General features: G+C 38.4%; 1 protein-coding gene across 1 annotated transcript; it reads right to left on the reverse strand.

Moving 5' to 3' along the window:
• Positions 1–3,235: 3,235 nt before the first annotated feature.
• CAV2 (caveolin 2) lies at positions 3,236–10,340 on the reverse strand. Its single transcript, XM_052638902.1, has 3 exons — positions 10,178–10,340; positions 9,667–9,854; positions 3,236–5,237 (listed from the first exon to the last, which is right to left on the reverse strand). The coding sequence occupies exons 1-3, from the start codon at positions 10,325–10,327 to the stop codon at positions 5,087–5,089; spliced, it is 489 nt and encodes a 162-aa protein (XP_052494862.1). The 5' UTR covers positions 10,328–10,340; the 3' UTR covers positions 3,236–5,086.
• Between the last annotated feature and the right edge of the window lie 1,658 nt (positions 10,341–11,998).

Below are 11,998 nucleotides of genomic sequence, written 5' to 3' on the forward strand. Positions count from 1 at the left end.
ATCAGTGTTGGATGCTCTCAAGTGTCACCCCATTCAAGGCCCTCCTGCTCAGGTCCCTTACATAGTTTTCAGCATTCTTTTTTTCAGATCATCCATTCACATTGAAGTAATGGATGTCTACTAATAGACTGAAATGTTACCTCACACACAGCTACCTTTCGTTTAAACAAATATCACAGTGTAAAGTTCAGAGGTAGCAGTTCAGATATAGTTTGAAGAAAGAAGCTGAAGAGCAGGTACAAAAATGATTTAAAAATACAACAGGGTGCATTCTTTTGCTCATTTGGCTATTTGGGGGTTAACAGGGAGGAGAAATTGGGAAGATTAGATATGGAAGCCCAGACTATTTTTATTCCTAAGAAGTATAACCTGAATATTTAGCATATCCTTATCCTTTGCTCCATCCTGCTTCAAATCCTTCTCTTGTCCTCTCTGTATACATATATACCTTGAATGAAGGAAATACACCAAATTCTGATATATGATAAGTTGCAGTAGTAGTCTAAATTTTTCATCACAGCACTACCTATTTTTTATCTTAAAGTAATATGTAACCATGTAAAAATTCTTTAAACTCTTGTTATCTTAAGTAAACATTCAAAAATGATAAGATTGCAAGCTACAGAAACCAAGCTATTATTTATGTGATTTCTCCACTATGCTATTTAATTTGTCCTGGATTCAAATGAGACAGTGTACGAGACTGTGTTTTCTAAAATGTAAAATTCTATAAAAATAATATTTTAGTATTATAGATTTCAAAATGGGAAATAGGGTAGTAAAAGAATTAGCAACTTTCTAAAATGCCAAAGAGAATGGTTCCTAACCAGTTTCTATGTATTAATACTAGCATTTCCTACCCCAGAAGATGTGAAAATAAATTTCAGAAAAGAGAATTGAGAGTAGATAGGCATGACCCTGAAGGATGAAATATACTTGATGCACTTTACACATATTTTAATTTTTCTAACTTAATAACTTATAAGTGAGAAAAATGGTGAGAAGGAACATCTTATTAGGATCAGTACTTTTCAAACTCCTCACTCAAATGAAGAACATTATAATGTCAAAATATGATTTTCACTCCAGCTCAGCAGTCATCCCAAATTTTCTTCAATTATATTTTCATGTAGCCATTCATTCAGAAAATATTGATTGAGCTTGTTAAGTACTTGGCACCATTTTAGAATCCTGGAAAACAATAATGAAGTCACATTTTGGTTCTCAAAGACCTAACCAGCAGTCTAATGGGGTTAGTTAGCAGGCATAGTTTTACCATATGGAAAGTGATAATAGGGGTTCTTACAAGATTTTGTATGAAAACATAGAAGAGGCATTAATGTGGAGTTTTGGAAACAGGAGGGCTTAGCACAGGCCGAGGGGAAGAGTGAGGCTGTCATAGAGACAGGAGAGGGCGGGCACTTCAGTGAATGCTTCAGAAGAGAGTTGCTGAAGACCATGTGTGGATAGTGAAGGCCTTGTGAACACTGCTGAAGAGTTTGGATTTTATTATAAGGGCAATGACATGTAATTGGTAATTTACACAGGGGAGGAGCATGAAGTCTTGATGAGATCACTTTTTTGAAGGGGAACATGGATTGGAAAAGATCATATTGAAACTGGGAGTGAGAGCAGTTAGGAGGCTATAGCAACTAGACACGCCAAAGAAGATAGCAATGATCATGGTGGTGTAGCAGTTATTTTAGGGAAAAAAAAAAATCTACAAATAAAATAAATTGTAATTAATTTAAAACATAGGGTAACATTTTATTCGGCGGGAAACTTCACAATGATGGAGACAGAATTGTTATAAATCTAGGAATCCCTGTCATGAAAAACAAAGTCTCAGTCAACTTAAGAAAGTGAAAGTGAAGTCGCTCAGTCGAGTCCGACTCTTTGTGACCCCGTGGACTGTAGCCCACCAGGCTTCTCTGTCCATGGGATTCTCCAGGCAAGAATACTAGAGTGGGTTGCCATTTCCTTCTCCAGGGGATCTTCCTGACCCAGGGACCAAACCCAGGTCTCCCGCATTAGAGGCAGACGCTTTAACCTCTGAGTCACCAGGGAAGCCCTCAGTCAACTTAACTGTGCATTAATTCCTGTATTTATAGCATGCCAGTCCTTTGTTAGAAAATTCATGATTTTAAAAATCAATTTTAAAAAATGCCTGGACTGAACAGCAAGATTGCATATACATAGCCAAACTTCATTCTATGGAAGTCACAGAAAACAAGAAGATGGGAAGCTCCTAAGAGATCCTTGAGTCCAATCCTCTCATTAAAAGTAGGAAACTGAGACCTTGAGATTAAACCATTTGCAGGAGCTGACATACCTTAGTAATGGCAGTGCTGAGATAGGCATCCAGATGCCTGACCTGGAGGGCAGGGCTCTTTTCACTTAAGTCCAACAATTTCCCAAGAAAATTATTTAAGTAAATTCATGGGATGTAGACAACTACCGAAAAGAGGAACTTGTAAGTTCTCCACATCTTTAAAGAGCATTTCACAAAGCCAAACACATACTTTATTATTGGAGGTAGGTCATTTTTCCAGATTAACTCACAACAAGAAAATCTATGCCAATATCAGCAGCTACTCTTCACATACTAACTTTCCAAAAATAATTTTGGACTCTGGTCTGGTACTAGTATCCAAATACATGTGATTTATATTGTTTTACTTTCTTATTTAAAAAACTGAAAACAGAAATATGAGTTTATTTAGGATTAGCAAGAGACTATTTCATGAAGAATATGAAGTATAGTTGGTTTAAGAACATGCTATTCTATCATATTCATCAAGTGATAGAAAAACTTATAGGGAAAATAAAAAATTAAATTACCAATCATGTAATTTTTTATGAATATATTCCTGAATAAGCAATAACTCATGTATGTTTACCTATTATAAGTTTTTAATAAGGAAAAATTAGTTTGAAAAAGTTCTTTATTGATGAACTTGATATGTAATAAAAGCAATAAACACATTTTATAAGTTTTAAAAAGTTTATTATAGATACTGGGAAAGTCCCACCATCACCTACCTCTTCCCCACTCACAAATAAAACAATCAACATATTTGTACATGAAACCTAGATCTACTTGGTACAAAATTTCAGTCTCTGAGATAAAATAGTTAATGACAAATTTCAATAAAAAGTTATTTTGAAAATGATCAATGCTATTCAGAAATAAGGAAATCACATAGTCTACTTGTTACAAGTTAATAGGTTTTTTTTTTATATGACTATGTATGTATATTTTGGCTTTAAAACTTGCCAACTTGAAAAAACTTGCTATTTGAAAAGATAGAAGCCATGATTTATTTAAATAGGTATTTTATTAATCAAATACTTTTGCTCAAATGACATATGCAAATATTTTTTTAAAACATCTTAAATATAAGGCATAACTATAAAGTCATGAGACTGATTGACCTTTTTGACTAACATAGTAACATCCATGTTGTCAAATGAGTAGTAATGCTTTAATGATCATGAGAGTGTTTTCTAATGATGCTACAATGACCTAAGATAGTTTTGAAAAAATCTCTTTTGTAACTACCTTCAAAAGGATATAAGCTTCATAATTTAATCATTCATTTGTTTGGTTCTCCAGTAGAATTCCAGTTCAATCATCCTTTATATTCACCAGTCTTAGAAACTTGGGAAAATAAAATTAATTTTCATTGAATGAGGAGTTGTCATCTATGAAACTATTCAAAGGAATGTTAATCCAAGTTCTGATAGTAATTCTGAAATTTGAGCACTGATACACTTTTAGGATGTGTAAATTATAGTTAACCACTCACATTATAGACATCTTTTGTATAGGCCTATTATTTTAGAATAGAGATTTTTAAAACAACAGTGACTCATAATACTGAAATAGGACTCTACAGTTCAAAAAAAATAATAATTTTATACTGTGCAGTAAGACTTATATTAGATAATATCTTGAAAATTTGTAGCTATTACTTTTTAATTTATATATACATAGCTCAGTAGCATGGACCCAATAAGTTAACAACTTTGCTGAAGTTAATACATGAATTGCTGTAGCTGAAATTGTACTTAAGTATCAGAAATAGCCATTATTGTAAAATGTTATTTAATAGCACCAATGTTACTTGAAGGTAAAGAGAAACATTAATAAGAATGCAGAATACAGGATTAATTTTTAACTACAAGACAGAAATAATCTCTTAGATGAAATATCAATTAGGTTTGTATTAAGATCACAGCCGGATAAACATTAGCCATGAAACATTTCAGGATTTCGCTTGGAAAAGTAAGTAAGAAAACCCTTGTATATCTCTCTTTTACATTCAATTACCAAAGAAGATGCATATGCTTATGTAATCTAGACAGTGCGATCTCACCAATGAAGTTCCTTATGGAAGATACATTTACTCCTTCTATATATTAGTACAACAAGATAACAAATATAAAGAGTGCTTTAAAGCAATCTGATTAGGGAAACATTTACAATAACTACAAAATATACAGTAAATTGAAACATCTTGTTAAATATACCTGTAAGTTAACAATACCCTATTTAAAGTAACATGTTTCCATGAATCTATTTTCACATTTGAGAGCCCCTATCATTACTTTTGTTACTGTAATTTCTAGGATTTTTGTATTATCTTATCTCTAAGTATCCCCATGACTTTATCTGCAAAGGTTTTAAAAAGTATTATTTCCAGAGTAAAAAAAATAGGAAATTCCATATTTTTATAAGCAGTTGTACACAAAATTATTGTAGTGTTTGACAGAAATGTCCCTTGATCATTACAGATTCATCATTATAAAATGCATACCTTTGTACTAAAGAAAAAACTGCCTGCCTTTAAAATTAATTGTTGCCTACTGAATAATTCTGGTTATTAAGTTAGATATGAAATCCTTGGCTTTTTATTAGAAAGCATTATTTGAAAAGATCTGCCAATAAACATTCTACATGTGGTTGCCCATCTTAATAGCTTTCTTAATTTGAACAGTTGGGGAATTAACAGAACAGTAGTGCTTTTATGTTATAAAAACAAGTATTAGAGTATCCAGATCTCTGGACCTGGGGCCCAAGTAGTCAATCGTGGCTCAGTTGCAGGCTGACAGAAGAGAAGCTGCGTCCTACACTCGTACACAATGGGGCAATGACAACATCTGTCACACTCTTCCATATTGTCTGCACTGAAGGCAGGACCATTAGGCAGGTCTTTACAAAAGGCATTATAATCCTGGAATGGAGGAAGAGAGATATGTAAGGATTACTGGTGTTACCAAATAAGGCCACTGACTCTTGCACATGCAAGAGCATAAAGATATAACAGTGGCCCAATTCACCTAAGCCAGGTTGAGCATTTGAAACAAATAACAGTGACCTACATCGTGATAAGATACACAGAAAATATGTTTAAGAAAATAAACAGGCATGTACGTGATCAACACCAATATTTTTTCTATTGGCAGCAGGCAATTTAAAATAGTAAAGCAAAATTAAACAAAACATGAAATTTATTTACTTGATCTCTGGCCCTAAATATTAACCTGCCTAAATCTTCATATTTCTCTGAAGTTCCACTTCCTGGTAGCTTTTCCTTTTGTCTTCCCTCCCCATTGGATCACGCTAGATTGGATACTCCTTTTCTGTGTTTCTGAAGTACTGAAAAAAATTTCTTAATTCTCAAATTTATCAAAAGATATCATAAATAGATGATTATATCTCTCTTTCATATTAGCATGTAAGCTTTTAAGCGAGGACATCCTTTACCCTTGGTAAACGTTTTAACTGAAGTGAATTTAACATTCTCTTATGCTTTATATTATTAATTTTTCATAGTAATTACACACACTGAAAAGGGTTGCGTAGTGTAGCTAAAAGAGCCCTGCAATTATGTCAGAATTCATAAACAAGAAGAACTCGAATATCCTGAATTTATTTTTTCTGTATGCCTTTTCTTAAAGTAACTACATATTTTCATATTCCTCAGGTTGGTTAAGTTTTTCAGTAATCCTCTGCATAACGTTCTTTGTCATAGTAGTGCTTTTTGGGCACAAAAGTATGTGAACTCTCAGGCATTGCTGGAGGGCTTCAATAGAATTTTTATTATTACTCGGGTGGGCACAAAGAAGTACGGTTGATTTTCTTGGTTTCCTATTAAACAGTGACTTAAATAAAGGTCTGTTGTATTTAGCCAAAAATGAAGAGGAGATCAGGCATTTGTCTGATTTTGAGATTTTTTTAACTACTGAATTATTCATATGGACTTTCTACAAAAATTATATTTATCTTGTGTTTTTTCCCAAGTGCCAAAGATTTGAAGCAATTTTTTTTTAAAAAAGAAAATTAATTACTAGGTGTTTTAGAGCTAAATGGTTGAGTAGAAACCTGAATGATGATAACTTTTGACTTCTTATCCCATTATGTTTCTCACTTGATGTATGGCTTTGGGGAATTCCCTCCAAATTAACGTAAGAACAGGAAATCTTAGAGACCAGCTATCAGGCTTACCACTTACTATGCATCTCTGATATGTCCATATGATGCTGCCATTATGATGAACAATAAATAGAACTATTTTGAAGTCAGAATATATAATAAAAACAATTATGACAAAATAATCTCAAATTGACTTGTTTAGATTGGAAAGCTTCCTAACCAAATTCACTTCCCTCAGAATATAACGCATTTTCCATTCTTTCTTAGGCTGAGAAATTTTCTAACCTCTAGTGCCTTAGATCTCCATGTCCTAAGACGGAATTAAGCACAGGACAAAAGTGTAGTTGCCTACATTTGAGGACTCAGTTCATAGGATTTTAACTTCATTTTCTTGAAGTTGTTCTCTCACTTTGGATCAAGAATCCAATGATTCTTTGACAACAAACTTAAATTGTGTTCTAACATCCCAGCTGGTTCCCTATCTGAAACTCCAGGCGATCTGCAGTGACCCACAACTTCGTTCAGGCTCAGTGTCAGCCTGAACAGTGTCAGCCTCAGTGTCAGGCTCAGTTGTTTCTTAAACACATTTTATAATTAGCAAAATTATATACTCATCCATTGGACAATAAATCCATGAGAACTGGGACTTTTGTTTAGCTTTGTATTTATAGTGTCACAGATTGCCTTGTCACAGCAGTTAGCTGTATTAAAACCTTCTGGGAAATGAGACTGTTACTACTGCATTTCTATCAGTTAGATTATATATCTGAATTACATTCAAGCAAAAATAAAAGGCAGAGGGGTTCAAGTTAGATTTCTTTGATATGATCCACTTATGACCTGTGGTTGTCAAATGGCATACAGATTCAAACCAGTCTCTGATATGAACTCAAACCAATTCACCTGTTCCTAATGTCCTATACTTCTGGCCTAGGATCCAACATCATCAGACTGAGTTGTGAGTGCTTTGCTGTTGTTTAAATAATCTAAAGTCAGATCCGTTGTGACCACGGAGTGTGGTTTAAAGAGCTTATAACTGCATATTTTCCTGGCCTTGACCACCAAAAAATAAGGTTTTAAAATAAGTTTGTTCATCTATGAGAACTTTCTTTGATCTGGTCTTATCATGTCACGGGAATGTAATCCATTAATAATAAACCTATTTTATCAAGGTATAAACTAACTTCTAAACATTTTTGTTTGAAGTTACTCCTCTACTTGCAATCACAGCTGCCTGATGACAGATGTATGACAGTTAAATATTAATGTGCCAACATGAAAATAATTTGAAAAATAAGTTGAAGTTAAATAATGCAATTTCTGTGGTTGGAAAAAAGGTGGTTTGATGATTCTCTGCTGGAAGCACCACACCAAAAATATCTCCCATTCTCAGGAGAGCCAGGTGGAGAGAAGCATCATTTGGTTAATTGTAGTTTTACTTATATCTATGTACCATTTGGTAAATAAAAACCCTTTTGTTATCAATTATTCCACAAGTGCTTTAGGAAAGTCTAGCTTTTTTGACTGGCAGTCTGTATTTCCAAATAGTTCCATAGCCAGCATTTCATAATATACGATGTGGTCACTCCGTTTTTCACATCTTGGAAAGTGAGAAAATGGACATAGAGTTTACATGACTGGTTTTATTAAAAAGATGTGCTGATTTGTACTAATATCTAAATATGACCTGATTGTAAATGTGGCCTTTGAGGATCTGTTCATGTAAAAAAGGCAAAGATTTTCATTCTTGTTAGTAGTTTTTTGACAATTTCCATATAGTTTGTTTACAGCTTTTAGTAATCAAATTACATTGATGTTTGTTATTTTTAATCTCATAAATTGTTAATTTTAATCTCATAATTTTTAATCTCTTTAAATTTAATCTCATAAATTGAGTGAACTTCAATTTATCCTTAAAAATTCTTTTAAATTCTTTTCTTGCTACAAAGCTTTCCCTGTGTTTCCCTCCTCCACAGATTTAGCTGTTTCCCTCAGCAGCCACCTCTGTACCTAGCCAGTTGTCCTGATGTGATGTGAGTAAGCTGAAGGCAGATCTTGTATTGTATTCATCCTTGGCCCAGTACCCAGCGCAAACTCAGTACTCAATAAATTTTCTTAGTTGAACTAACCAGCTAGCTAACTGACTAAAGAAATTAATTCAGATGGTAAAGGCAAATGGAAAACAATTTCATAACTTCTAACAATGAACACAACATGTATTAGGGTGTGGTATTATCATATAGAATGATTAAGAAAAAGATATGGCTGCATCAAGGGTTATGTGTTTCTCCAGGACTGCCCTAAAAGACAAGATTCACAACTGTTGCCATACCAGGGATAATCTGAATGCTCTTCCTCTCAGAATAAAGTGGACATCTTTTAAAACAGCAATAACACAATTTATAGGTCAAATATGACATTTCCTTAAAAAATTTTTAATGCTTAAAAATGTTCTTTGAAGCTTTATGATGCATTTTTTGTGTGAAGAAAGTTACTCAAAACATCCTAAAATGTCCAATAGGTTTCTATATTTATTTTCCCCTTAATGCCCTAGATGCCACTCCTGTTGGGGCTTCAGAGGTGAAAAAGTAACTTGGAAGCCTTCTCATTGTCATTATCTGTAGTTTGAATTTTCATTCATTTGTGCTGGGAGCCTGTACACCTTAATTGCACACACTTTGCATCTTCTTTGGTCTTATCCTTGCCATTTGCCAGTGGCAGGCTTGGAGCAACCCCTCCATAGCACTGCTTAACCAGGTCTGACATCCCTCTGCAATGATCTTGTCATTAGCATTCTGATCAGGGATCACTTTTGTTTTACCCCAAACACGAGTGGTGACTGAATGAATGGTGATGAAAGAAGTAAGAGCCTTGCCCAGAACCAGAGGCACAAGTCAAAACAGGGCCCTAGGAGAGCGCAGCCTGCGGCAGGAAGCGTGGCCTCTAGATCGCCACCTCCACAATCAGCTGGGCCTTAGCACTGGAGGGAGAATCACACCCGAGGACAGCGGGACATACTTTCTTCTGTTTTTAAGTCCTAACCCTACCTACAAATCTATCGAAGCACACTGCCTTTCAAGGGCTCCCAGTTCCTGCTACTAAGTTGGGAAATGATGCACATTCTTCTGCCCAGCTGGAAGAAGGGGAGGGCAGGGGGCAGGGGGCAGTTGGCAAAGAACATTCCGACCTCTCAGAAAGCTGGCCCATCCCAGTGTGCCCCTTCTCACCAGATATGCAGACAGCTGAGGGTGGCAAAGAGAATTCCCGCAGCGAAAGCCAAGGGAATAGCCAGGAACACCGTCAGGAACTTGTAGATCACGTATTTGCTCATTTCAAAGAGAGCATGGCTGCAGATCCACACTTTGTCAAAGGAGTGCGTAGACACTGGCTCTGCAATCACATCCTCGAATCCCACCTGCGGAGACAAGACTCAGGGATCCTCAACTGTCATCCAGCCTGCTTCACCAGGAACCAGGAGTACTCAAGAAAGACAGACTTGACTGGGATGCCCCACCTTCTCTTAGGCTCACGGTGCGAGCACAGGAATTTGGTTAAAAATTCCTGGCTACGCAGGCGGCCTCGCGGCGAGAATCTGGGCCCCAGACCCTGCGGGGCTGACCCAGTGGCAAGTGTGGGAGTTGGGGTCGGAGCAGGGTAGAGGAGGCACCCTCATCCCAGGCCTTGGCGGGGGTCCTGGGACGCCCTCAAACCCAGGGGAGGGCCTGCCCTGGGCTTCACCTTGAGATGCGAGTTGAGCCTGTGGGGATCTCGGTCGCTGCCTGGGTCCACGAACTTGTCGGGGTCTGCGTAATCGACGCTGCTGTGGCGGCTGTAGGAGTCGTCGTCCATGAAGAGCTGGACATCCGCCTTCTCGGTCTCCAGCCCCATCGCGGCGCTTGGTGAGCGGTGGATGCAGCCGGGCTGGTGCGCCGCGGCTCCGGGCCCGCGCGCCTTCCCCTTCCCGTCGTGCCCGGCCCCGCCCCGCCTCGCCTTGCCCCGCGCGGCCCGGGCGGAGGCTGCTTCCCGCTGCTGACTCCTGTTACCCGGCCCGCGCGACCTTAGTCCCCGCCCCGCGGCCGGGCGAAGGGGCGGGGGCCGAACGCAGCCGGCTAGGTGGCTCCGGTCCCGCACACCCCGCCGCCTCTTCCTGGCTGGGTCCCAGTCCGGCCGCAGGCCAGGAGAGGTATTAGGGGTATGTCCCAGTCAGGCAGATCCCGGCCTGCTCAGGTGGGCGAAGCGTCTCTCGGGGATGAGGATCCGAATTCCGCCCACAGAGGGGCTGGAAGGATTTTGGGGTCACGTTGCACTACACTCAGAACTGGGTGCCTAAGAGCCAGCATGTTGACAAAAAAATAGACACACTGGAGGGAGGCAGCTTGGTGGTTAAGAGTGTAGGGGTATCGAGTAGGAAGGTCTTTCTTAACTTGCACTCTGCCGTTTACCTGTGTGCTCTCGAGCAAGGTACCAAGCTTCTTGGAACCTCAGCTGCCTCCTTGTAAAATGGGAGCGGGGTCAAGGCTGCCTGCTTCACAGCGTTGTTGCGTGAGAATGAAATGAGGCAACCCAAGTAAAACTCTTACGGAGTCCCTACACAGAGTCCACTTTCATTCAACATTGTTACTGCTGCACCATGAGATAAGAAGCCATAACACACCCGATTGCCAGGCGCCCCTGCAAGTAAGTGCCAGGGGACCTTGCAAGTGCTTCAGCTATTCAGTTATCCCAGGCCCATAGAGTAGGTGAGTCTGCCGGAGAGGCCACTTCTGAACATGGAATTAGGTACCTAGGCCTCCTGTCCCTACAGGTGTATACCTTCAGACCATGATGGGAGATCTGATTTCTCTCTCTCCCCCCCCCCCCAATTATAACTTACTTTTCCTTTGGATCAGATCCTGTTAAAAGATTTCAGATTTCTCTAAGATGCACTCACATCTTCACTACCTTGTAGGAACCATGTAAACAAACCACTATCATAAAGCTACATTGCAGTAGATGAGCCAGCCTGTGAACTACTCACACAAATGCTTTTGGAAGGGAGGCGCTTGCATGTTCATAAAGGATTTAAGATATGAGATGAGGAAAAGTAGTTAATGAAAATTTGCAAAAGCAAAATAATGGGTCCCAGACCTGAGGGGTTGCCTACAGCTTGCTCAGAGCGTAAGACTCAGTAGGCATCTGATAGGTATTGCTGAATACAGTGCATTTGGAACTCTCAGCATATGTCAAATCCCCCTGTGTGAAGTGAATTTGAAGAATTACTTCTGAAAGAAAGAGACTATTTTTTTAAACAAAATTTACAAAAAAAACAGCAGGATCGATCTGCATTGGAAAAATACTCTGGAGCCAAAACTCAGTAGCCTAATCGTTAAATAAAAAATTTACATGGAGGGCTTCCCTAGTGGCTCTGACAGTAAAGAATCTGCCCGTGATGCAGGAGACCCAGGTTCGACCCCTGGTCAGGAAGATCTCCTTGTGAAGGGAATGGCTACCCACTGTAGTATTCTTGCCTGGACAATCCCACGGAAAAAGGAGCCTGGCGGGTTATAGTCCATGGGGTTG

The sequence above is a fragment of the Budorcas taxicolor genome, chromosome 4 (genome assembly GCF_023091745.1).
Source record: "Budorcas taxicolor isolate Tak-1 chromosome 4, Takin1.1, whole genome shotgun sequence".
In the NCBI taxonomy this organism is placed as follows: domain Eukaryota; kingdom Metazoa; phylum Chordata; class Mammalia; order Artiodactyla; family Bovidae; genus Budorcas; species Budorcas taxicolor.